The 25954-nt window shown below is 46.8% G+C and overlaps 2 protein-coding genes and 1 long non-coding RNA gene across 27 annotated transcripts in view; 1 reads left to right on the forward strand and 2 right to left on the reverse strand.

The window, feature by feature from the left end:
• LOC144317564 (uncharacterized) overlaps positions 1–15440 on the reverse strand; it is a 61734-nt gene extending 46294 nt beyond the window's left edge. For 2 of the 6 annotated variants that reach the window (XM_077904151.1, XM_077904150.1), the window contains exons 1-3: positions 14501–15440; positions 12986–13067; positions 12424–12524 (exon numbers count right to left, since the gene is read on the reverse strand). In XM_077904151.1, the coding sequence (XP_077760277.1) occupies positions 12424–12524; positions 12986–13067; positions 14501–14521 (204 nt within the window). In that variant the 5' untranslated portion in view covers positions 14522–15440. The remainder of the gene's footprint in view (positions 1–12423; positions 12525–12985; positions 13068–14500) is intronic. The other 4 variants (XR_013383572.1, XR_013383569.1, XR_013383573.1 and 1 more) reach the window with 4 other exon arrangements.
• KIF6 (kinesin family member 6) overlaps positions 1–25954 on the forward strand; it is a 381228-nt gene that overhangs the window by 268642 nt on the left and 86632 nt on the right. For 19 of the 20 annotated variants that reach the window (XR_013383557.1, XR_013383558.1, XR_013383556.1 and 16 more), the window contains 2 exons: positions 8782–8890; positions 19755–19810. Coding sequence is in view for 7 of the 20 variants with exons in the window: in XM_077904139.1 (XP_077760265.1) it covers positions 8782–8890; positions 19755–19810 (165 nt within the window). In the remaining 13 variants the exon portion in view is untranslated. Of the gene's footprint in view, positions 1–7408; positions 7566–8781; positions 8891–19754; positions 19811–25954 lie in introns of those variants that run through there. The other variant, XR_013383567.1, reaches the window with a different exon arrangement.
• Positions 23670–25954, reverse strand: part of LOC144317560 (uncharacterized) — a 36393-nt gene continuing 34108 nt past the window's right edge. Inside the window, exon 4 of the long non-coding RNA XR_013383555.1 lies at positions 23670–23813. This is a non-coding gene — a long non-coding RNA (uncharacterized LOC144317560). The remainder of the gene's footprint in view (positions 23814–25954) is intronic.

The following is a 25954-nucleotide window of genomic DNA, read 5'->3' on the forward strand; positions in this document are numbered from 1 at the left end:
ATGTGGGGATGGGAAATTCTTTTCTGCCAAAATCCACACTCGTGGAACCTAGACCCTACCCCTCTTCTCGTGGTATCTCCCTGCTTTGGTCCAACACCACCATTTTAAGTGCATAAACTCTTAGAATGTGGAGACTCTTCAGAACTCAAGCTCCATGTAGATTAGGGAAAGATAATTACTTAACTGGACCTGACCTAGTTGGTTAACCAATAAAGTCCTCATGGCAGAGAGTCAAGGCTCCATTACAACCCTCCCATTCCCTCTGATCCTTACCCAGGACCTGGGACTCCAGGTCAAGCAGCTCCTCCTGGCCATCAGGTACCTGCCCCAGCTTGCCATTCGTGAACATCTCCAGCTCTTCTGAGCTGCCATGTGCATTCATGGTTTTCAGTACACATCCCAACTCACAGCCCAACACTGCCTTCTTCTCTTGACCTCTTGGCCCCATAGGTCTGACCTCAGTGGTTTGCTGGCATTAATGAGATCGTTTCTACCTGGCAAATGATTTTCCCTTAGCAACACAGTATGCAGAAGGAGGTTTCTGGAGTGAGACAAACCTGGGATCAAGTTATGGCTTTGCCATTTTACTGTTGTCTTGGGGTCACTTTTAACCTCTTTCTTTCTTTCTTTCTTTTTTTTTTTTTTTTTAACCTCTTTCAACCTCAATTACCTTACCTATAGAACAGGCCCAATACTACCTAGTTGACAGGGTCACTGTGAGAATTAAATGAGACAGCATATGTAATCCCTCTAGTACATGTGAAGTTCTCAATAAGCATTAGCTCCTCCCCCACTAGTGCCAATAAACTTGTTGTAAAGATTAGTTGAGTTAATATCTGTGAATTCATATTTGTGAAGCATGAAACAGTGCCTATCACATAGAAGACACAAAAATGCTTTTCCCCTTCCTTTTCTTGCCCCCAAAGAATGAATACAAGTATACCCAAACTCCATATAGCCTTTTGCTTACTTCCAAGCCAGAGAAACAGAATTTTAATTAAATCTACATGCATTTCAGGGAAGGGGCTACTAGGCTAGAATGTATTTTTTTAATTCCCTCGTAAGTATGTATCAAAATGAATTTGAGGCTACAGTGAAATTCTTTCCCAATTCTGCTACAGATAAAAAAAAAACCTGCCTCATTTTTCAGACAGTAGGGCATGTGAACAATGCTCTAGCCACTGCCCCCCAAAGCACAGGCTGACAGGAGAACTGAACTCATCGGAGTGGAAGCCAGTCAACAGAACCCTGTTAACCATGGCCTTTGGAAATAGTCAGGACATTTCAAACTCAGGGAATCCTGTATTTTTCAGATTCTGCAGAATTTGTAGCCTCTTCTATTCAGTGGCCCTCTCGGTCAACTGTCCCTTAATCCATAAAGAGCTAGAGCACGCATGTCCTTCCACCCAGATTTCCAAGGTTGGTCCAAATATTGGGCATGGGACTGACTGGACACCCAGGCTGCCACATCTCGGGACTACAATGGATGGAAAGGACTCCTTAGATCCAGTTTTGCCTGGCAGCAGGAGCCTCAGCATGCTGTCTTATTTCATGGAAATGTGCTAGCCTCCAGATTCCTGAGTTAACTCCAAAACACAGAAATGCCAACATGACCCAGGCTGTTCTCCAAGCTCCATGCCTGTGTCTGTCCACAGATTTTTTCTAAGCAACCCACATGGGTACTTTGTCCTGAATAAGAACCCTCACAAAATAAAAACCCCAGAGAGGCCAGGTCAGGAAAATGAAGGTCTTTAGCAGATGATCTTCAGGACCACATTTTCAAGGCTTTATGTTACTGCTGGAAATGGGCCATTGCCCTCAAGCAGCTGCCATTCTTCCAGGGGCTCCATGTCCATCCATGCAGTTGGCACACTGGGCCTTTCAGCACCCACTAAGGCCAACATCCAGGATACAGCTGCAGCAGGAGGGTGAATCAGACATGGTTACCAGGACGAAAGAGAAACACAACCAGCCTTGAACACTGCCCCTTAATTCCACCCAGCCCACATGGTCTGCGCTGCTGGGCCGGCGAGGCTTGCTGGTGGGATGTGTGATCTCTGGCACCAGGAGTCAGGAACCCATTTGATTTATTTAGATGTGGTGCCACTACTGGGTGGGTCTCCTAAGGTTTCCGTGGCTTTCCACTTCAGATTTTCCCTTTACTCCACTCCCTTGGCCCCTGCCAAGCCTACCATGCTTCAGCCTGGTCCAAGCCAGCCCTAAGAATCTACAAATTAAAGGTTCTCCTTTGATGGCTTTCATGTGGCAGTTTAGGAAACTCCAAGGCCAGTCCTAATCTGAGGACTTTAGCCCAGGTGGTATCTTCTGGTTTGAACATAGGCCTTTAACCCCAAGGCTTTGGGCACCGACTCATTCCAGAAGTGTCACTCAAAAGCAGGAAGTAGGTTGGGCAAGTGTCCTTGGTCACCCCAAAAGGTCTACTCTTGGTCTTCACATCTGCAGTCACTTTGGCCGTGGCTAAGTGGTTTTGTCTCCCCCTCGTCCTCAGATTCCATACCCTGTTGTACCCGCCCAGCAACCCCTCAAATTGTAGCTGAGCCACTCCTGGCCCTTAAAGTAAACAGAGCCATGGCACATGGCGCTGCTTCCTTTGGCGACCTCCAGGACCCTGGTGGTGGAGAAACATGGACAGAGGGCTTCTTGGCATCTACTCCCAGCCAGCCACTCTCAGTGATTTGGGCACTTGAGGGCCTGATGCTGCTCCCTGGGGAAAATCACCTGCATCTTAGTTCCTAAGGTGGTAGAACTAGACAGTTATTTTTCCCCCGGAAGCATAGGAATCGTGAAAGTAACAGCAATTGTCATTTGATTGGGTAGGAATCTGGGAGCCATCTGTTAAAGGAGATGAGTGACAGGCTGCCTGACAATGTCTTTGGTAAGTGTGAGGAAGGAAAGTGGGAATGCAGGGGCTATATGCATGCCATCCAGGTCTTCCATGTAACTTCCGGAAACCTCCTCCATCCTAAATGACAGCATCCTCCCCGCAGTGAGAGGAGGAATGTAAAGCATCTCAAATGTCCTTCCTAATCTTTCTGAGAGATGGGCCATTTCTCTTTATAAGATCTTTCAGCACTTCCTCATCTCATGAATGTATTCAGTCCCGTACCAGTGGACCCTTTGCTTTCCATGCTAGATGCGGTTGACCTGTCCTCCACCCCAGGGTTTCTGACTATAACCATCATTTCCTTTGATGGCCCTGGGGACATCCTTGTTCCAAGCACCATTCCCAAGAGGGCTGGACCACAGACCTTTCTTTCATTTCCCTCCTGATCTTTATGTTTCTTGCTGCCTTGGTAGATTATCCCTTCCTCTCATCTAAATTCTTCCTTTCTCTCCCTCCCACTGATACATTCATCCTAACTTCCCTACATACCAAAGGATGGAAATCTTTTCTCATTATATGAGAATATTTTTGTATATTTCACCTAAGTCAGCATTTACTGAGAAATTTCAATGCATATAGAACCTTATATCTGATATCATACAAAACCACACTCTATCCCTGCCTGTTGCTTCTCATTACTATCTGCACTTCCACGTTCTACAAATTGTAGGGATTCATCATATCACTGTATCAAAACCACTCCCTCACCTTTGGTTTCAAAGGTTCTGCTACAAAGCCACAAATCATGTAATCACCTCCCACATCCAGCTTCCTCTCTGTCTCAGCCTTGAACATCCCCCACCCAGCACTGAGCCTTCTCTTGCATTTAGTCCCAGCTGGAGTGATCCATGCCCTCTTCCTCATTAGCGTCCACTCCACCATTCACTTTTCCTCATTCCCTGTAGGTCTTCTTTTCTCCCCTTCCTTCGTTAGTCAGGAGGAACTGAGGCACCACATGAATAGATGTGTTTCCCAAGGAAAAGATATTTTTGGCTCTGACTGAGAAATCATTTTTCAGCATTGAATAACACAACTCTCCATCATTTTATATTTGTCCATTTTTAAGCAATAGCTTAAGCAGCAGTAGGTTGTTTGGAGCAGCCAGGAAAATGAGCTCTGGCCCTCGTGCTCCAGACTAAAGGAAATCAGACAGCAGGCCCAAAGGCAGGAGCATAAACTCTCCACTTCCAATGTTTTTCCTTTCCATTTGGTTTCCATGGGACCCTGTGTTGGGGGGGTGGGGAGGACTTCCAAAAGGACTGATGGATGTTTTTCGGCAAAATAAGGAGCCCAGATTTCAGGATGGCAAAAAAGAGAGCGTTAAGAATGAGGACCAGCGCCTAAAAATTTTGTATGCCTAACATTTTCAGAAGCCCCACTCCAGGGCTGATTCTGTGAGTGCCTTGTTGTCTGTCATTTCTGCCTAAATGCTGTTCAGAAAAAGTATCAATATCCAGAAGAAAGGCTGCCCCTTTAGGATTTGGAAGTGTTTTCCATCTAACTCACCACCTGAAACTGTGATGTTGTGTTTTGGGGACCCAGACAGAGAAAACTCCTCTTCTTTAGGGTTCTTTGTTTATTTGTCTTTTGGTTTTTGCTTTGCTTTGTTTGAAATTTTATTTGCTCTCCTCCAGGTTTTAAACAGTCCAGTGTCTCAGCAGACCAGCAGGCTTCTCTGAGTCATCCATATTTTCTGGGATTCGACACGGGGACCTGGGATTGAAATTCACTAAAAGGAAATGACCGAGAGCTAGAATTGGTCATGGCAAGGGGGAATTCCTAAGGTCCTCAGCTTTGATGAGCAGCTGAGTCTGACAGACTAAACAAAGTTGGGGAGAAGGCACAATTTGTCTTTGCCATCACATCTTCACTTTCAAGCTCAGATTTTCCCCATTTTGGCACCAGCCTGAGACACCATCTTATGTCTCTTCTTTGCAGGACCTGTTAGCTAATTGTCAACAAATCGTGGAGTTTGTCTTTGCTAGCTCTAGGATAGCGATGCCTTCCAGAGCATTTGCATTTTTATAAAAGCTTCTTGGAGTTGGAATCTCTAAGGGCGGGCTGTGAAGCACAGTGACATGTGGTGGGAGAAGATGGTGTTGAATTTCTTGTGTGTATGTGTGAATTTCTAAAATCACACTACACAGAGTATGCACCCACTCAGTGTGGTGGTGGAGGGAGGAAGAGCAGTGAATGCACTTCCCTCATCATGTCACAATATGCTATACTCAAGGGAAGAGCATCAAGCATGTGAAGCATTCATGTATTCGTTCAAAAGAATTTGAGCTCCTCCTATGTGCCAGGGACCATCCAGGTACTAGAAAGACCGCAGCAAACAAAACTAACAAACACTACCACCCATGGAGTACACAAATTCTAGAAATAATCATAGAGATAGTAAGTCAAAATTCATGGTTCAGTTTTTTCTGTGCTACTGAAAAGAAAATTCAAAGTTTTGGACAAGATAGACGGTAATAAGAGTATAATCTCACAGGCAGATCTACTCCTACCAGGTCATTTTCAGGCCCACCAACTACCTCCTCTCTCACGCAGACTTTCCCTGGAAAGAGTGATCTGAGAGCAGAGCTGACTTTTCTAGAAGCCAGACCATTCTTACCCCTTTGTAAAATTTCTTTGACTGAGCCTCTGTTCCTTTATCTGTAAAGTGATACTTGACCAGGGATCATGAAGAAGTTTAACTGACCTAATAGGTGAGGAAACACTTGATACGGTGATTAGCATAAAGTATGTAAGAAATTCATTTTATTCTCTCCAAAGGCCATTCCTACTGGGCGGCAGAACCATGCATATTAATCAAGTTGCCCTTTTAACCCATACTCCTCCTCCGCCCCCTCCATCTGGGATCCTCTTCCACTTCTCCACCTGCCATGTGCTGCTCATCCCTCAGAATCCTTCCCAGTCTCCCCTGACAGAGCTGACCGTCCTCCTCTCTGTTTCCCAGCACTGGACACAGGCCTGCCTTACAGCAAACAGCAGCTTTCATTGTGATTGTTCACATTTTTTTCTCCTTCACTAGACTTTCAATTCTTTAAGGGCAAGGATCAAAGCTTTCATCTTCTTGTTCAAGTTTATATCTCTGTCACATGCCAACCACAGTGCCTAAGATAAATCAATATTGGTGGAGTGAATAAATAAATAGATGATTATCTCATTAGCTTGTGCTCCAACTGCTCTTACTCCTTCTAATGTGGACATTGTGTGCTCAGAGGCCAGGGCTTGCCAGACGAGAAAGCTGTTTTCTAAATCCTGAGAGGGGAAGACAGCTCTTCAGTAGGCTTCCCTCTCTTCCTTCAGACAATGGGCATCATCAAGCAACCGCCCTTTGGCCTCCCTGAGCAGACATGTCTGATGCTGGCTGCCACAATTATAGCCCTCACATGAATGTCCACTCACCTGAGCTCACCACCATCAGAGAACCCCAATGCCAAATACTCTCCATCGTCACTGGAGGAAAGCTGATACCTGCCATACTCCTGACAATAAGCCTTAGCACTGCAAGACCCCAGGCATCTCCTAAATCACCAGAAGTATTAAGTGCTTCCAGTGTAACTTTCTCATAATGCATACTTTACTGAATTTTAAGTCATTGAAAATTGGTGACTCCTGTACACTGTGATACGGTGCCGGCTCCAAATACTTTTAGCAAGACTTTCAAGATTCTCTGGAAAACGATAGTAAATTACCTTCCTGGATTTCCCTCCTCTGTGTACTCCATGTTCTTTCTGTTCCAACTACTCAGGCCCCTCTACATCTTGGGGAAAACACAGTGGGGTTTTCAGTTGGTCATAAATTCTTCTGGGACCTACTGCTGTAACAGTGCCATGGGCCCTGAGAAACTGCAGCACAGCCATTCCATTCCACCCAGCTGTCAATTCGGACTGTCAGCTCTAAAAGAAAGCCGAGCCTGGGAGAGAAAAGGCCATGAACCCGTCTCCCTCACTGAAGCCTTTTGAACAACACTCCCTCCACACCCCCCCACCCGCCCCCTGCTGCTGCTGCCTTCTCATCACTTCCTCTGTGGGAGGCAATTTGGGGGATCCCCCAGGCAGGCTCCCATGTGGTCTCCATGGAGCTCTCCTCGTCCTCAACTCTATTCCAGAGAGATTCACTCCCTCTACCCTCTGTTGCTATTTAATTGGCAGTGAAAAGCACACATTGTCAGAATTGGGCACAGACCAAGAGTGGGGGAGAGGTATGGCATGAGTCCCTTGGCTCCTGGTGGGCTCTGCTGGATAAAAAGTGTCCCCTGGTTAATGTCTCTCATGCAGCAGAGCTCATCTTTCTGAGTCTCACACAAACCCATTCCCAGGCCAACCCAGTTCTGGAGTGTGCAGGACAGATGTGGAGACAAAACTGAGATGTGCCCATTTGCTTCTGATTGGAAATGGGTGGGGTGTCTTGTGTGCCTCACCATTCAGACATTCTTCATGGTACTATTTTTATCAACAGTAATCATTAAATTGGTGTCAGATGGGCTGGTCCAGTTCCTCACCCCGAGGCCTGGTGATGAGACTCAGCGGGTTTTTTCCAGGCAAGAGGAGATGTGGTATGTGGCCCACATGAATGCATCTCCAGAACCTGAAGCCTCACAGCAAACCCCTCTCGCCCTGGATCATGTTCAGGTGGCAATTAGAGCAAGGTTCGTTGTCAATCCTGGTTCATTCCTGACCTGATTTATTTAACAGACATATGGTGAGCACCTTCTAAATGCCAGACAAGACACTAGGTATTCACAAAAATGTAATCTCTACCTCCTGGAAACGTACCTGTCACCAGCAAGGATTGTCATGTGAAGTAACAGTGTCTACTGGGCTGTGTGTGTTACAGATGCATTGATAGGAACATAGTGGAGGGAGGATTCATGCTGCCTGGGCCTCAGGGAAATTTTGAGGGATTGGTAACACTCAGCCAGGACTTCAAAGATAAGTAGAATTAACTGGATGAAAACATGGGGAAAAGGAATCAATGCTTTTAAAAGAGGCATTGAAAAAAAAAACTACAAATTCATCCAAAATCCAGCTGTGAATTCAACTCTCACCTAGGCACAAACCTAGGTGAGAGTCCCAGGCACAGGCCTTCATTGACCCTCGCTCTGGGAAGCTGGATGGAAGAGGGATGCAGTACAGGAATGCTCCTTGCTCACTCCAACGTCCCTGGCTGTCCTGACTCTGGCTTTCAGAATTTGGCCTTCAAACAGGGCCCAGCAGTGAGGGTTGGCACCTAGTGACCATAGCAACATGAGGTGTTGAGGTTAGACGTGAACTAGGAGCCTCCAACACAACCTGCTCATGGGTCTTGTGATAGAGAACCTAACTTCTGAGTAAGAACTGAAGCCCCTCCTTAAGACACAGGAAACAAGGATGAGACATTATATGGAGACTAAGGGTAGAATTTTCTAGATTCTATATCTTCCAGTGTGGATTGTATTTCTTTCAACTAAATGCCTGGAAATTCAGCATGAAATTTAACAGAAAACCAAAATGGGGCATAACAGGAAAACGGGGAGAAATGCGGCACTGAATGATGGCAGAAAGTGCATTTGCAGATGTTCTCAGCAAATCCAGGACCTGGTGCTCTGGTTTTCATTTCCTCTGACCAGACATTCCAAACTCCACCCCCCACAAGTCACATGCATGCACCGGCACAGCCCCACAGGGTGCAGGGTGTCACTGGACTGGCCTCCGTGGTGGGTCGGTGGCCAGCTGGAAGAGCCCAGGGCCACCTGTCTGGTCAGGAGACTCTCCGCTGTGAGCATCTTAGAACCAGGGCTGGCTCTGCAGTCCCACTAAAGTGACAGTGAAATTAATGGGATCCTGATGCTGCGACTGAGGCCATTTCCCCGTGTCTCCAAACAGGGATGAGAGAAGAAATGTCATTAGGACGACAAGAGGCTTTTGAAATCTTCAAGAGGGACCACGCTGACAGCGTCACCATCGAAGACAACAAACAGATCTTGAAGCAGAGGTAAGGCTGGCTCAGAGTGCCACTGGTCCTCCGAGGCTTAGCCCGCCCAGCCTCAAGGAAACTTGCTACTCCATTCTCCTTAATCCGCCTGACCCAACTTCTAGAAGGCACGACGCATACTCAGTTTCACAGTGAACTATGTCCAGCCTGGTAGGACTTTCCTCCATAGAAACCTCCTCAGCCCTGTGCTGTGGGGTAAGCAACATCATGGCGGGGTCTGTTCTGACAGCACTGACTTTGTATACAGTTGTCACTTCTTACTTACACTAATTCCCCTCTGCCTGTGACTGTCGATATCACACTGTTCCAAAGGCAAGGGAAAATAAGTCTATAGACCAAATTGTTGTCTCAGAACTCTAGACCTTCCAGCTGCGGCTGCCCTGCACTTCCTACTCAGAGGGAGTAGACGTTGCACACCTCTCCTGACGCAGAGGCCTCTGGTGTGTTCTCCAGTGGAGACTGAGTGGGCAGCAGCGCCTGCTGACATACTGTCAGGCCAGCCTTGAACCCTTTAGAAAAAGACCTAGAGGTGTATAATTCGTTTCAGCTCATCTGTGATGTAGATGCATAGCCTCAAACTGTGGCAAACAGAAAGACTGCGGGGTGCCTGGGTCTAGGGTTCAGAAGAGAGAGTTGTGGACTATGAACTGTTACGTTCAGTCACATGTGATTCTGGATCTTGGCACACAAACAAAGACTTGTGAATTTTCAAAACCAATTCGTTGAATTAGAATGAGAGCCAGTTTTGAGAGTCGTATGGTTATAAATGCTTCAAGAGAGCCCAAGAGGTGGCCAAGCTCAGGAGAACATGTGGAGATGCAAGAGTCTAGAGGGTAGAAGCAGGGGGGAAGCTCTAAGGGGCAGGGAGGGAGAGGAGGCCATCAGGGAGCCTGAGAGGAAGCAGAGAGAAAAGCGGGGGAGAGCCAGGAGAACATGTTGTCCTTCAAGCCAAGAAGGGAGGCAGCTCCAAGCAGCGTGTTGCGAGTGGTGTTGGACCCTAGAAAGAAAGAAGTGGGGAATAGCTGGACGGAGGGCCCTGAGCCAGCAGGCGACTGGGGACCACAGGTCGGAGGGCTGGGAGTGACGGAGAACATGAGAAAGAGCTGAGCAAGCAGAGCACATGCAAACATGTGTTCAGAAAGTTTGTGATAGACAACAAACATTTGAAGGAGGAAGAAGGGAGGCCTAACAAGAAGGGAAGTTTGTTGAGAGAATTGGCCAACATTATAGGCTGCAGAACCAAGCCTATGAAGAGAGAGGCAGGCAGACTGACAGCCCAGGGGTGGAGCTGACCCAGCAAGGCCTCAGAGAGAAGGTCTGGCAGGGAGGGTATCAAAGATCCCGGTGAGGTGAGCCTGGAGAGAAAAATGGGGCGAGATGAAGCTGCAAATGATGCTCTTCGAAGTGAAGGGAGACAAGTAAAGATGGCCTCTGTTGTCCCTGTGGAAGTTGAAGTGGAATAAGAGTCGTGAAGGTGGCAGCTGAGGTTACATACAGATGTCACAGGGAACAGGAAAGAGGGTAGAGCTGGAAAAAGAAAAGGAAAAGCAAACAGCACTGAGGGCCAAGATTGACTGTTACCCACCAGCATTCTCGCTTTGGTGGCGTGTGAGTGGGGGTCTCAGATCACTTTAGGGATCCAGCGATGGTGGGAGGGGTGTCGCCAGGAGCAATCGTCTGGAGAGCCACACTGCACCCCCTGTAGTCCAAAGACGTACACGTGGCCCATCCAGCCCGTGGTTCCTCCTCTGGGTGTGTCTCCTAAGAAGCTCTCATGTGGGCTCAGAAGGGGACGTATGTGAGGATGTGCACGGCAGCTCAGTTTGTGGCTGAGGAGAGCTGGAAGCCCGGGTGTCCATCACTGGGGAAGCAGAGAGGTAAAATCTCGGGGAAGCTGCCCGTGAAGTCAGGAGCAATGGATGAATGTACACATGCCAACACAGGTAGCACTAAGATCATAGAATTCATGGAGACTCTAAAGAGATACACACAAAACAAACAAAAACAGCCAAACATAAGGATAGACCGTCACATACTTTAACCGTAAGAATGGTTACCTGGTGAAGGAGCAGAATGAGAGCAGGACAGGGGCGTGTGAATGAATAAATGAATAAAACAAGGACCAGGGAAGGAAATAAAGGAAATAAAATGACTCTAGTGAAAGCTGAGGACACCTCTCCCTGCAAAAATGGACATAGGCACATCCACACAAATTGTAGCGAGTGAATCCTGGGGTTTCACAAACCTAATGTGTACCCACGGTAAGCCGTTTGTTTCTGGGATAGTCCACTGGACGTGCTGGAGCAGAATGCCTGTCTGTGTGAGCCTGTCACACTAGCTGCCTCATCCAGTAAGAACCTCTAGGGGCCCTCAGCCTTGTCCTCACCCAAGGCTTCGTAGTTTACACCAGTGCCTGACAACTCTGGCTTCATATTAAAATGACCCATGGAGCTTGTAAAAGCTCTCAACACTGGGCCTGACACTAAGATACCCTAATTTAATTAGGTAGGAGCTAAGTATCCATTTCTTTAAAGATTCCAACATGCAACCAGTTTTGAAAACCACTGGCTAAACAGTGTGCAGAGTCCCTGAGATCCAGAACCTCTGAGGTAGGATCCCCTAACTTTATGGGCTAAACCAATTACCAAGTAATTCTTTTGCACCCTCAAGTTGAAGAACCACTAGCTTAGGGAAAATTCTCTTTTTTTTTTTTTTATTTTATTTGAGAAAGAGAGAGAGAAAAAAAAAATATGAGTGGAGGAGGGGCAGGCAGAGGGAGAAGGAGAAGGAGAAGGAGACTCCCCACAGAGCAGGGAGCCCAATGAGGGACTCTATCCTAGGACTCTCGGACCATGACCTGAGGCAAAGGCAGACACTTAACTGACTGAGCCACCCAGGTACTTCAAGAATTATTCTAGAATTGGTATGGTTCCTGGTTCTGGTTTATACTCTTGCGTTTAGGTCTGTTTCCAGCGAGAGGGTGAGTTGGGATGGCAGGGCTGAAGATGTGGCCTTTCAAATCCTCTTAATACAGAGCTCACTTAACTCTAGCACAGTAGAGTTCTGACAACCCCATGACAAATGTGCTTTTGGGCTGAAACATATCCAATCACAGAGGATGGGCTGGTAATACTGGTGGCCCCATCATGCTTGTGGCCATAGGGCAAGGGAATTAATGAAACTCGCACAAAGCTTTCCTCTGAAAAGGTTTTTCCCAGCAGTAAATCAGTCTTTTTAAATCAAATGGAAAGTCAAGAGACCAGCCCACATTTTTAAAAATGTCTACATCTGTTTAATGTTACTGTAATAACAATCATTAAAGGAATAGCTCGTACTGGGGGAGTGTGGGTATAACCAGGATCTACCCCTTTCTCAAGATTGGAGCTTTTGCTTGCATTCGTGAAGAGTATTCAATTACTAGGTATTACGTGCTCATAATTGCTTAGAGCAGAGGACTAAGAGAATATGTTTTTCTGTGAAAACAACTGCAAAGCAGCGCTCCTACAGCATATATAAAATAGGGCCACCCTTACCTCAGGAAATGGTCTACGGTAACCCTGATCCCCTCCATGCACTTGCTGCCTTCCCTGGTGACTGGAGCACCACACGGACCATCTGTGGGGGCTGGCCTGTCCTAGGAACACAGACATGCACCAAAGGGTTTTAGGCAGGATGGCACTAAAGGACTATTTTCTCGCTCTGCTCCCAGGAGACTTCCCCTGAGAAAGTCTCACCCTCTGGTAGCTTCCAGCAACAAGGACCCAGAGTCCTGGCCCACCATTCATTCCCGACTTTTCACATCACATAACTCTACCATCCATGGTTCCAGTTGGGTCATCATGTTGGCAAAGTCAACAAAATAAGGGATTGATTGCCTCCATGCATGAGCCTTGGGCCAGCTCAGCCACTCTAGCCCACAGCAAGGAGGTTCTAGGGCCAAGTGAAGGTACTGTTGGTGGCCCAGGATCCCTTCTGATCCTTCAGTTCCCCCAGAGTGCAAGTGTTGACCCGGAGCTACAGGACAAAGGGGTCGATCGGTGGCTCACACATACATGTCTGTGTTACTGGATAGAAAGATTTTCTTCTCCCTCTTACCTGGACCATTCGCTGTCCTCTCAGGCAATTTCCAGTATCTCTCAACCCTAGCCCCCAGCCTGGGGGAGGTTGTGCTGCATGTCTGTGACAAGAGAAGCAATGCATTGGCACATTAAGAAGGTGTTTATCCTCTGCTGAATAAGAGCATGCAAACAAATTCTTAAGCTGCATTTTTCAGGGGAAGACAACTACAATTCAAAAATCACAGCATTTTTCAGGCGTGACTCATCGTCGCAGTATACAATAATATGAGGAGAGGCTGGAGACCCCATGGTTGGCAAAGACCAGTGCCCAGGCACGACACAGCTAACTTTCTGTGGCCGGTCTTTGATACAAACTGAATCCCTCTGTCACAGAGTTCCATTAAATAACAAAAGAAGAAAGAAATAGGGAGATTAAATGCAATTGGAAACAAAGGCAATGATAATGTGAACTCGACCAAGAAAAGCACCCCTTCACTCCACTGGATCTTTCAGACACAGAATAGAACAGCAATCTAAAACCAACAGGAAAACTGGACCAAGGCTGGAGAGCAATCTCATGGCACCATCTGGAAATAACATCCATGACAAATAGGAGTTCCCTGGTTCCTATTAGACTTCAATTTTAACCTTTATTATTTTTCCATTTGTTTTTTGTATTTACACCTTGTCTCCTGAACTAGAATTATGAACTCTGAGAGCAGAGATTAGATTAGAATCTTCCTAGCCTCCCCACAGTTTTTAGCACGGTGCTGGCCACGAAAACGGTACTCAAAAATAACTTCTTTGGCTTGAGAATGACACTTCAAAATTGACTTCGAGAAGTCTTAGCAGCCAAGTGAACTGCTCAAGACCTACTTTCTAGAAGCAGGAGAATGCAACAGCAGGCTCCTGGAGACTCAGGGAATGAACAGCTCAACAGGACACCATAGCGGACAGCACCTTGAAGGTAAACAAGATGGAATAGAAAAGAAATATTGGTATGAAAGTAAAGGCTAAGGGAAATGAAAGGTCCTTATAATGCCATGAAGATCCACCCGTCATCTTCACGGCAGCATAACAGAGGCAGTTAAGGTGTCGTGCCAGGGACAGGTCTACAGAGGAAGAAAATGGCATAGATGCAGGCCTCCCTTCCTCTCTGCCAGGGAAGAGGACCGCATATTCACTCTGTAAATAATCAACATATTAAGTTAATTGCTCTAGACCAGGAGACTAGGAAAGGTGTCATAGGAACCCTTTGCCCTCCAAGGACATATTTCCCCACCGGCCAGCTGAAGTGATAGGGAATAGATAGAAGAGGTTCTTGAAGATTGAGTGGCTCCTGAACACCAGCAACTCCCCTTAGTCCAGAGGTTAAAGCAGCTGCTGCCCCTGGTCCCCAGCAAATTGCCTGTGGTTCTAACTGCCCTGGGGCAGAGCCTGGTGTCAGGCCTCCTCAGCTGCTCCCCTAGTGGTGATATATCTGCCCAACACATACCAAGGGCAGCCTGGGATTCTCCCTGGAGCTAGTCTTGGAAGGTACATGAGATCCTACCTCAACCTCCATCCTTTTCATTCCCCTTGAAGTTGAGGAACTCAGCAACTGTCCTGGGTATGTCCTTGACCATGGACTTGCAAGGATCCCTCCTCTGACCTTCTGGTTTGCTGAAAGGATCAGCAAATGACACCCATCTGTGGTTGCCCACCTCACAGTTCATCACAGTTCATCCCTGCCCTGCCAGGCAGTGGTCCTGATCCAGTTACGAAGGACATTTGTATGCATGTACTTCCCACATCAACCCAACCCTGAGAGACAGCTCATCCTAATCTTACAACAAGGACTCTGAGATCCAGCTGGGCATTCGAGTCCATGTCGCTGCACACAGTGCCTGTGTGACGTGCTGGCTCACATGCTGCTGCTCCTATGCTGCAGATAGGTATAGAATGCTCATTAAATGTGTGCCCCCAGTCTAAGCCCCAGGGATGCAAGTGTGAATTAAGCAAATGTGGTTGCTGTCTTCAGGGTGCTTACAATATTGAGAAAGGGGACAAAGCAAGTCAGCAGGCAATTCCCGCATAAAGGCCTGTGATGACAGAAGGTCAGGGTGCTGAGGACCACAGTGACTCCTTGTAGACCTGTGAGGCCCTGGAAAGCTGTGTAGAGGAAAAGACATCTCTGCTGAAATCACAGGGCTGGGTAGAAATGAGCCAAATAGGGGATCCCCGGGTGGCTCAATGGTTTAGTGCCTGCCTTCTGCCCAGGGCGTGATCCTGGAGACCCAGGATCGGGCTCCCTGCATGAAGCCTGCTTTTTCCTCTGCCTGTGTCTCTGCCTCTCTCTCTCTCTCTCTCTGTCTCATGAATAAATAAATAAAAACTTTAAAAAGATGAGAAAGAAAGAAAGAAGAAAGAAAGAAAGAAAGAAAGAAAGAAAGAAAGAAAGAAAGAAAGGGAAGGAAGGAAGGAAGGAAGAAGAAAAAAAGAAAGAAAGAAAGAAAGAAAGAAAGAAAGAAAGAAAGAAAGAAAGAAAAAGAAAGAAAGAAAGAAAGAAAGAAAGAAAGAAAGAAAGAAAGAAAGAAAGAAAAAGAAAGAAAGAAAGGAAGGAAGAAGCCAAAGAAAGAAAGACGTTCCAAGCAAAGGGAGCAGCCCTGAAGTCAGCTGGTGTGACACTTGATGGAACGGAGGCCAGGCTAGAAAGGCAGGGGGATGTGAGAGGAAATCCTGCTGAAGTCCACACCAGCCAGAGCATGAGAGTTTGGTTAGCCCTGTTAAGGAATGTGGGTTTTTGTCCTGTGGTCCTGTGGGAGCTCTTGAAGAGTTTAAGCAGGAGAATAATGAGATCAGGTTTGCATTTAGGAAGGCTTGCTCAGGCTAGAAGTGTGGGAAATGGCCCGAAGGCAGGTGGCCTGAATGCAGGGAGCCCTGCAAGCCAAGCCTTTGTGTCCTGGAGGTAGTGGGGTGGGGTGATTGCTCCTTCTCCCAGGCAGGGAGAGTAGGTAGGAAGCGGGGTGGAATGCTGTGAGAGGTAGGGAGGACCGGACGGGGGTAGGATGGGGAGTGGGTGTTTTGAGTGAGGATGCTAGCGGAGGAAGGAGTAGAGCAGGGGGTGCAGGTGGCTGGAGTGGGTGAGGGTCTGTGCTTGGCAGTGAGATGAAGAAAGGAAAGAGGAAGGGAAGGGGTTTCTGGGGTGGGAGGTAATCAGTTCCTTAGAAGTGTTTGTCAGGAAATAAAGCGGGGCCGGGACGGAGATCCGGGAGCTGTCGGTGGGGATGACAAGTGAAGGCACCGTGGTGGAGTGCCGGGGAGAAGAGGCAGCTTGGGGAGAGGGTCGCCACAAAAGCCCCACAACTCCCAGCATCTCAGGAACAGCCGCAGAAGAGGAGGCTGAGAAGGAGCAGCCGGGCGAGAGGGCCGAGGTGACGGCCGGGGTGACGGCCGCCCGCGAGCAGGAGGAGGCTCTGCGCTCTGTGGCCAGTGGCCAGCACCGGGCGCGCCGTGGCCGCGGTGGGATCCGGGCAGCCTGGGTGTCCCGGGAGGCCCGGCCGCGCAAGAGCACCCCGGGACTACATTCCTTCCCCTTCCAAGCCCAGGCTCTGCCCCGAGGTAGGGACTTTCCCGTGCAGGGGACAGAGCAGCCTGCCAGCCCCACACTGGAACTGCCCCCTGGCAACGCTGCCCTTCGAGAATGAGCCATAGGCCTCCGACCCCCAGACAGGAATGCCCTGGCGCCAGGGGAAGACCCTGGGGGCTCATAGGCTGAGTCACCGAGGCTCCTCCCTGGCCCTACCCCAGGTCCGCCCCCTGACAAGGCCAGGCCTCCTCCCCCCCGGCCGCGGGTGCACCGCCTCGGGCCCAGGCTGCTTCCCTGAGCCGCATCATTAAAGGGCAGGTGCCTCTTTCGGGGCAGGAGCAAGTCCGGAGGCTCCCCCTCGTGATCAGAACTTAGTCCGAGGCTGGAGGAAGGGGAAGGCGTGGGGCTGAGCGAGCCCGGGGCTGGGAAGGTATGGGGGGAGAACGTGCAAGAAGCCGGGGTCCCCTTCTTCCTCAGGTCCCCTGCCTCCCCTGCGCTCTCGCCCTCTGCGCCTCGGGGCTGGGCTCCCTTAGTCCAGAGTTTGTCCTGACAACTAGACCTCAGGGACACGTGGGGGGGGGGGGCGGCCTGGAGCGGTGGCAGCTGCGGAGTGCAGGGGACACGGTCTCATCCGGCGGGGCAGCCCTCGGGCCGCACCTCTCAGCGGGAGAGCCCGGTTTAGCAAGGCGCCGGCCGCGGAGGGTCTGGAGCGGCTCCCGGCCTCCCTCACTGGCTCCCGGGCCCGGCTCGGCTCTCCCCGGACAGCGTGGACCTGGGCGCTCAGCAGCAACCTCCGCCGGGCCCTCCAGGACGAATGTGGACAGGCCGGGGAGGGGGGACGCGGGGACGCCTCCCACACCTTCCTTCCGCCTTTCTCTTCTCCACTCTGGTGTCCTCCAGAAAGGACATGAATTTCAGCAGCTCAGCAGCCTCGTGTCTTCCATATGCTCGAGAATCCAAATGGGTGAGGGAATGCTAGGGGAAGAGGCGTACAGGAGCCCTTGGCTGGGCAGTGAAGGGTCTGCAAACCCTGTGGAGCCCTAGGGCTGGGGCATTCGCAGTCCGCCCACCACTTGGCAGAACTTACAGGATGAAAATCGCCCTCCTCTTGCGAGCGGCCTGGACCCCTCCTCAGGTGCGCTTGCCCAGCAGGCAGAGGCCACTGTGAACCCACGGGGCCCAGCGCAGTGACTGCCGTGAATGTCCGCTGAACCAAATTCCATCTCAACGGCATCAAAGGGGGCTGCTGCACGTCTCTCCAGAAGGTGACAGGCCCTAGCGGAACAGAGCACCTTCCATACATCTGTCGTGAGCCTAGACACCCTAATAAGGGAGCTGGGGTGGAGTCTCAAGAAACCTAACATTGAGAGGAAATTTAGTCCCTTCCTTGGAAACTTCCCGTCTGCAGTCACAGGCCAAGCAGCCAGACTCGGATAATAGCAGTGACGTCATTCCCACTTCTCCTCCAGCACGCACACGGCCATCGCAGCACTCTGGCCTCTGCTTACCTCGTTCCCTTGCCTGGAATGCCCTCCTCGTCCCACCTCCTCTAACAAAATCTACACAACCAAAGAACTGAACAGATGAAATGACGTGATACCTGGGATTTACTGGGGTCCAGAAAGGTCTGGGTGGTGGAGAGACAATGAGGAGAGAGGAGATCGTTAAAATCAAATAGGCCCAGGGTTGATAGTTAATGAAGCGTGATGGTGGGTAGAGTTTTCTTAGCACGTCCTATGCATCCATAAAAACCAGGTCAATCCTACCTTGTACAGGAAGCTTTCCTGACTACTCTCCACTCAACAGACAGACCCACCCCTCCCTGGGCATAGTCCAATGGCTTAGCCAGGGCTATCCACAGTAGCATAATGATATACTATAGCCACATATTAGGGATTTGTTTCATAGCCTTTCGGTTGCCCTTTAAATCCCATGGCAAAAAGGAGAAGGGAAAGACTAACATTTCTTTTTTTTTTTAAGATTTTATAATTTATTCATGAGAGACACACAGAGAGAAGCAGAGACACAGGCAGAGAGAGAAGCAAGGCTCCCTGCAAGGATCCCAATACAGGACTCGATCCCAGACCCCAGGATCACAACCTGAGCTGAAGGCAGACACTCAATCACTGAGCCACCCAGGTGTCCCAAGACTGACATTTCTTAAAGGCCCACAGTGTATAGAGAACTGGAATGCATGTTTCTCACGTAGGCCATATCCTACAGCGCTTCATCACCACAAAGTTGGGCTCTCAACAAGCATCTCAGTCATATTTGTTGGAAAATACATAGAAATCATTAAGAAGACACCAGCACAACCATCTGGCAGACTAGTAGACAGCCATCAAAGACGATGGACAAGTTTCTAATGGCAGGAGGAAGGATTAATACTGCTAAGTGAAAAATAATCAAAGCACAAAATTGTATGCATGGTATGATCTTAACTATAAAAACTGAGTAGAAAAAAAAGACTGGATGGAGCTCAAAATGTGCTAGTTTCTGGGGAGGATTATTAGGGATTTTTTTTTTCTGTTTTCATATTTTAAAAATGTGATTTAACATCATAAACAAGAGGAATCAGCAACCTTTTTCTGTAAAGGACCAGATAGTAAATATTTTCAGCTTCGCAGGCCACACAGTCTTTGTCACATTTACTCACCTCTGCCAATGCAATCTGAAAGCAGCCATAGACAATGTATAAATGAATCACAGTGGCTGTGTTCCCATACGACTTCATTTACAGAAGTAGGTGGTGGCCTGAATGTGTTTCAAAGACCAGCCACAGTTTGCCACCCTCTGACCTATTACTTTATAATCAGGGGGAAGAAAAATGTTACTTAAGTTATAGTAGGCATGCATTCTCGACTATAACTGTAGGATCTAGGTGCTATGATTAATAGAGCACAGCAAAGTACAAAAGTCTTACCCTTGCATGATAAAACACTCAAAATTATAAGTACTAAATTATAGAATATGAGAATGAATATTCTGTGCTGGATAGAGAAGTAAAAATTCATGATAGCAGTAATTAATACAAATTTTATCTCTTTTTAAGCCTAATACATGTCATTTATTTAGATTTTCTTTTACGTGTTTCCATAAAGTTTTAAATTTTCTTAGAGAGTTCTCAGAAATTATTATTATTCTATAATAGAGATTATAATCTCTATTATTTTTAAAGACTAATTTGGGATGAACAGAAAACATTAAATTCTCTTCTTCTTTCCCCCTGCCCCCGTAGATTTTCTGAAGCAAAGGCCCTAGGAGAAAGTATAAATGAAACAAGAAGCAAAATTGGTAAGCAGATGATATTCTTTGAGCCTCTTTCACAGACCATTTTCCTGGTGAAAATCAGGTCATGATGTCCCTCCAAATAACCATGAAGCCGGGTTTCAAGATGTCCCTGCCAAGGAAGCTGCTTTGTGAGTGCCTTTCCTTGGAAGTTTGTCATCTCTCCTACTATCCATCAGGAAAAGTGTTTTCTTTTGTCTAGAACTTGAACTTTTCATCCTCACGCAGGCCTGAGCTCTAGCATCCCAATGAGAAACTTTTGCTTTTCCCTCCGGTGTTCCTCAACCATAGCTCAACTAGTCATAATGGCAAGATTACAGTGGAGTTTCATATTTTCAAGTGCTATGAAACACTTTTACATCCCCCACCCCACAAAGTTTATACTTAGCATTTCTGACACAGGCATACATTTTTCAGTACCATTCGGTAACCAGTGGGAGGAGGAGAAGGCAAAGGAGCCTCTGTGCCTTCCCGGGCGTAGGCTGCCCAGTAGGACTCTGCCACTTAGGTGAGCGTCCTTGGAAAGATGAGGCCAAGGCAGGAGGCAAACCCAATACAAGTATGCTTCATATTTTTGTCAAAGTGAGAAGAAAATGTTTCCTTCTTCCCAAGCTAGAAGACACCCAGAGTCCTATCTTCCAGGCTGAGGCAGCTCTGAAGGCAGAAGTTACCTCCCTGTTCACAGCTGACATCCCGCATTTCCCTTGTCCCCACCCGCCTCCCCTCATAAGTAAGCCACTGGAGTGTTCCCTTTGGCTTTTCCTACAGAATGTGGAAAATTAGAGCAGCTTCAGGCACCCTGTCTCTAAATAGGAGTCTCACATTCACCTCTGCAGCCTGAGGCAGCCGGGCCCTGAGCCATGCCCAGCACCATGCAGAGAATCCCTCTGGTCCCAGGGGTTCTTAACCTAAGATCTAGGAACTCCGATAGGGGGAAAATGAGCCTTTATTTTCACCAACCTCTAACTGCAATTTAGCATACCTTCAGTGATAAATGTAGGCAGGTGACCCCAGTAGGACTAGCAACACCTGTCACCCCTGGAAATTGCAGACATTTTCATTTCACAGCCCATTGTGGCAGATATCATTAAGTATCTTTTATACTTGTCAGTACTTCTAAATTATGATAGTTATTAGACTCACTGTGAGATCTTATTATTTAATGCATTTATATAAAAGCATATAGGTATTTCTGTATCTCAAAAAGTTTTAAAATTTGGTTAACTATTTCAGTATAACTGATTTCTCTTAAAATCCAATGTTTTTTTTTTTCTTTTTATTCTGTGCACCCTAAAAATCATCATTCTGAGACAAGGCTCATTGCTTCATCAGATTGCCAGAAGGATTCCTGGCAAAAACAAAACAAAACAAAACAAGAAACAATAAAAAACCCACAAAGATTACAAACTCCTTTCTTGACCTGGATTCCCAAACCCCTAAAACTACATGGGAAAAAAGAAAAAAACCCTGGGTGTTAAGGGTGTGTACATCTTTCTGGAGATAATATCCAAAGTTTGTCTGATTGTCAGAGGGTTCAGTGACCCAAAGCAATAAAGAAATTGGTTCTAGGTCAGTGCCCAGTTGGCAGTGCCATGACTTCAGGGCTAAGGAGCAGCCCAGGGTCATGGTGGCCCACTTGGCTGGGTGGCCTGGAAAGAAGGGAGGGCAGAGAAAGAATGGAGGCCTCACTGTGTCCAGGGCCGACTTGCCAGCCTTGTAGGACTCAAAGGACCCAGTGGTCTGTTTTTATCCCTGGAGGTCTGTTTATAAGAGGGAAAAGAAACTGCTTTTAGAAACAGCTTCTCCCCCAAAAAGTAATTTAAAGTTTTTCTCTTGAAAAATATATAACTCTCTCAACCAAAGTAAAATTATTCATTCCAACACTAATGAAATAGACTCATGATGAAAGAGACCAATGGCCTATAGTAATCCATGTTTTCACTCTGAGTACAGGTTGTTGTCACAGATAGTTCCTAATTCTCCATAGTCTGGGTGCAATATCATATGTTCATGGATCCAGTTTGCCACCTTCTCAGGAGGAGGCAAGTCAGAAGCTGCCCTGTGGCTCTACGGCTGCCCTGCCCAAAGAGCCAGGGTCTGAGTGCATGAGAGCTGTAATTGGTCTCTTGGAGAGAATGATCTAGACACACAAAGAGTCCAGATTTGCTAGCAGAAACCCTGGGCAAGTAAACCTTTGTTTTTTCTAGATCATAACAAGCAGACCTCATACCAATGTTGAGATTCAAGCATTCATTACTACCAAAAAAGTAGTTAGTTTAGTGGTGCTAATAAAGCCAATATCCCTCTTCCTTTACTTTATGCAAAGAGCAGACTAAGATCCATCCCCTGGCCACCCATCTTCCAAATGTATTTTTGATCCCAGGGGGCCCGGTTGAGTTGGATCACTGAGACGGCCTCCTTACTGAACAAGCTGTCCTGGTGCTTGGCCCCAGGAAGTAGCCCATCACCACTGCATGTCCAACACAAGGCTGAGATGAAGAAAGTATAAGGTGGAACTTGTACACACATTTAAATTTAAAATTTCCAAGGCAATCTTGAAGGAAACTGCTTTCAGGAGACTTGTGACCTTTCTAAGTGCAATTTTTCCTAGGGAGAAATTAAATGAAGTGGAATTTTCAGTCCCTAGTGACTGAAATCTTAGACTTAGTGAATCCAAGAGTCAGGAGGTGGGAGCTTGGCAAAGATGTACCATCACATGTGTGGGATTGTGACTCAGCTCCGCTCCCAAACTGTGCCACATCCTGCCTCTGTACCCCGAGGCAGGAATGGGATGCTGTGAAGTGCACATGGAATTGGCCTGCAGAGAGGAAATTAAAACTGTACTTGTGAACTACAGATCAACCAGCCCATGTGATTTAAGTTCAGGTCCCTTCCTGGGTAATTCGTTTTCTCTGACATTGTGATCTAGGACTGTCACTTGAGTTTCATCCTCAAAAATTCCTAAAGGCTAACAACTCACTTATAACCACATCATACCTAATTTTACATGACATAATAAGTCAACCAAAACTTCCATATTATTTCCATTTCTTGTAACAAGCCAACCCAAACTAGGTAGATAAACTCTTGCTGCCTTTTCCGTCCTTCTCTGTACACCATTTACATCAATTCTGATTTCAAATCCATTGAAATCAGAAATGAAAGAAATAGTCAATTTAAAATCTCCCCCCTCAAAAAAAAGTAGTCTTTTGTTTCTGTAGGAAAGCTGTTTTCACTGTATGTATGTGTCCCGTACACAAGAGTGTTAGACTGCTTTTCATCACATGGGCTGTGTATTTAACACATTCACACATACCCTGCTTCCATTCATCATATCTCTAAAAATGCCATTGAGCCCAAACTAGGGGAAAAGAATTAGACCCAGTTAAAAGCAGTGGCATCAACCAGGCCATTTTTCACTTACTAGAATTTCGGCGTTCGTTCTTCTATGTGAGTGTTCTACTACTGGCAGCATTGTCTTTGGCAACAAGGAACGATGAGGGGCTGTCCTTTGGCATAAGGTCCCCTCCTAGATCAGTCCCAGAACTGGCTGCTCTGGAGTCAAGGGACAGAGCTTAACTCTTCATCTTCCACCGACCCCTCCAGGCCTAAATGAAAACTAACCTCACAACATGCTGCACAGAAGGATTTTCACTAGCGGGCCAATCAGTGATCAATTCAAAAACCACAGGAAAGGTAATGGAAGTAGCTGTTAGCAGGAGGTAAAGGGGAAAAGCAAACACTAGAAAGCTAACAAAACACTCTGAAAGGTTTCTTTCTCCTACTCTAAATTCAAAGGACCCCAACCCCGCGCCCCCGCTTTGAAAAACACTCTTTAATAAAATATTTCTCTTACACATTTGGGTGTTGAGAAATCATTTCTCTGATCCAGGTCTCCATCAACGGGATAAATAGGACAATTTTCAGTAAGGTGCCTTTTCTGTACTGGTGTCTTCCCTTAAGCTTTGCTTCTGGACCTGTTGGTGCATGTTGGCTTCTAGTAGCTTATCTGGGAGTAGGAGAAAGATGAAAATCCAGGTAATTTCACTAGATTATGAAAACCTGAATTAAGTATATTCTTTTGTTACTCTTTGGCACTATCTCCAAGTAACAGCCACCCCAAAGACATCTTCCGCCACGTACTGAGCACTGACTGTGCTGTGTCAAGAACTTGACATATGCTATCTCATTTAATCCTTGCAAAGAAGAGCCATGACCTGTACAGGGGGCAGGGAGGCAGGGTTATTACCATGTGTCATAGATTCTAGATCATGATTTTTAGTCTTCACACTTCTGAAATCAAGATACATTTGGCCATTTTTTCACACTTTACGAACCTCTGGAATGAAAATTAGTCTTAACATTGAACATAATCTAGATTCTATGAAATAGGGAATCATCATTATTTTGAAGATTTTAAAAAATGCTGTGTTAGTGAGGTTCCCTCTATGTGAACAAGTTGAAATTAAATTCCATTTCTGCCCAACTCCAAAACTTTTCAATACAGTTTATGATCTCCATAAATTCGGATTTATCTGACTTTGACATTGTCTTCTGAGTTTAAGATTTTACTCAGCTGTCCCTCAGGTCTTGTGAATCTTTAGCCCTTATCTGGTGTGCCCAGCAAAAAGCTCAAACTATACCCTAGCTCATGCACACACAGCCCAAGAGGATGAAAAGAGTCTTTGTCACATGACTAATGACAGGTCACCTTGTGCCTATTGGGGCTCAATTGCAGGGGACAGTGGGGCCTGAAACCCAGCCTGCTCTTGCTCTCATTTCCATATGCATCAGCTCAGGGCTGCATGTGTCCTTAGAAAGGTATGACTTTTTCTGGTTTGCAGAAAGATATGCTATGGATTTGCAGTAGCCCTGGTAGGATTCAGTGCCCCACATGGGTTTCAACCATCATCTTCCTTGGTTTAGAAAATAGAATAGTGGGGTTGTATTTTCAGGCTCCATACAATTCCAATGGAATGGGTTTAGTGATGCTTCAGAAAACATGAGAGAGTTCAAAGCATTAACTTCTATGAGGTTTAGTAGGAATGGATGTCATGAAGTACTTAGCTTCATGCAAACAGGCTCCAGTAAGCACTAGAGAAACCCTGATTAAGGGCAAGCGTAGAAGTCATTAGTGACCACAAGACAGAAATGTGTTACCTTCAAGTGGAAAAATACTATATTCTCAAAACTAAGTTTGGCTATAAGTGTAGAAGGAAATTTACTATCTCATGTAACCTGCAGGTCCAAGGAGTACAATTGGCTTTGCATGTACCCTTCTCTCCCTCCTCCTCTTCCTCTTCCTCCTTTTCCTCCTCCCCCTCCCCCTACCTTCCATCTCTCAGGGCTATTTGACTAAGTTCCCTGATGGCCTCACCCCATCTAGTGACAAGGTACCTCTGAAAGTTCTCAATTTACATGGTTTTGGAATTCATAATTCCAGTAAATGTGATCTTTCCCAGCAATGTTGGCAAAAAGTCCCTGGAGGGAGAATGCTTAGCCTGGCTTAGATCATGTGTCCATCTCTAAAGCAATCCCTCCATCCAAGTGGAACGAAATACTTTGATTGGCTGAGCCTAAAGGCTATGCCCATTCCTCAGGCAGCAGCTTAACCTGCCTGAACCACGTAAACTGAACAAGATTTGTAAGGAATTGAAGAGTTATCTTTCTCCAAAGGAAGAAATGCTGGACACAGAACAAGCAAGTTCACTGCAGACCTTTCAGAAATTCTTCTGTGGCTTGAAACAGAAAGTCAGGAGCATCTGGGTGGCTCAGTGGTTGGGCATCTGCCTTCGGCTCAGGTCGTGATCCCGGGGTCCTGGGATCAAGTCCCGCATCAAGTTCCCCGCAGGGAGCCTGCTTCTCGCTCTGCCTATGTCTCTGCCTCTCTCTGTGTCTCTCATGAATAAATAAATAAAATCTTAAAAAAAAGAAACAAAGTCATCTATAAAGGAATGAATTGTAGATCCTATGAGAAATGATAACAGTTAAAGTAATTTATCCTATAAAACAGAGAGCTTGTGCATGGGAAATATAAAAATCGGTTTTAAGTATCAGTGCTTCTGCTGTAATGACCGAAGTGCAGAATTACATGCTAAAAAATAATCAGACTTGTGAGAAACTTGAGATTGGGATGACCTCTCAAAACCT

Source organism: Canis aureus, chromosome 7, assembly GCF_053574225.1.
Source record: "Canis aureus isolate CA01 chromosome 7, VMU_Caureus_v.1.0, whole genome shotgun sequence".
Taxonomy (NCBI): domain Eukaryota; kingdom Metazoa; phylum Chordata; class Mammalia; order Carnivora; family Canidae; genus Canis; species Canis aureus.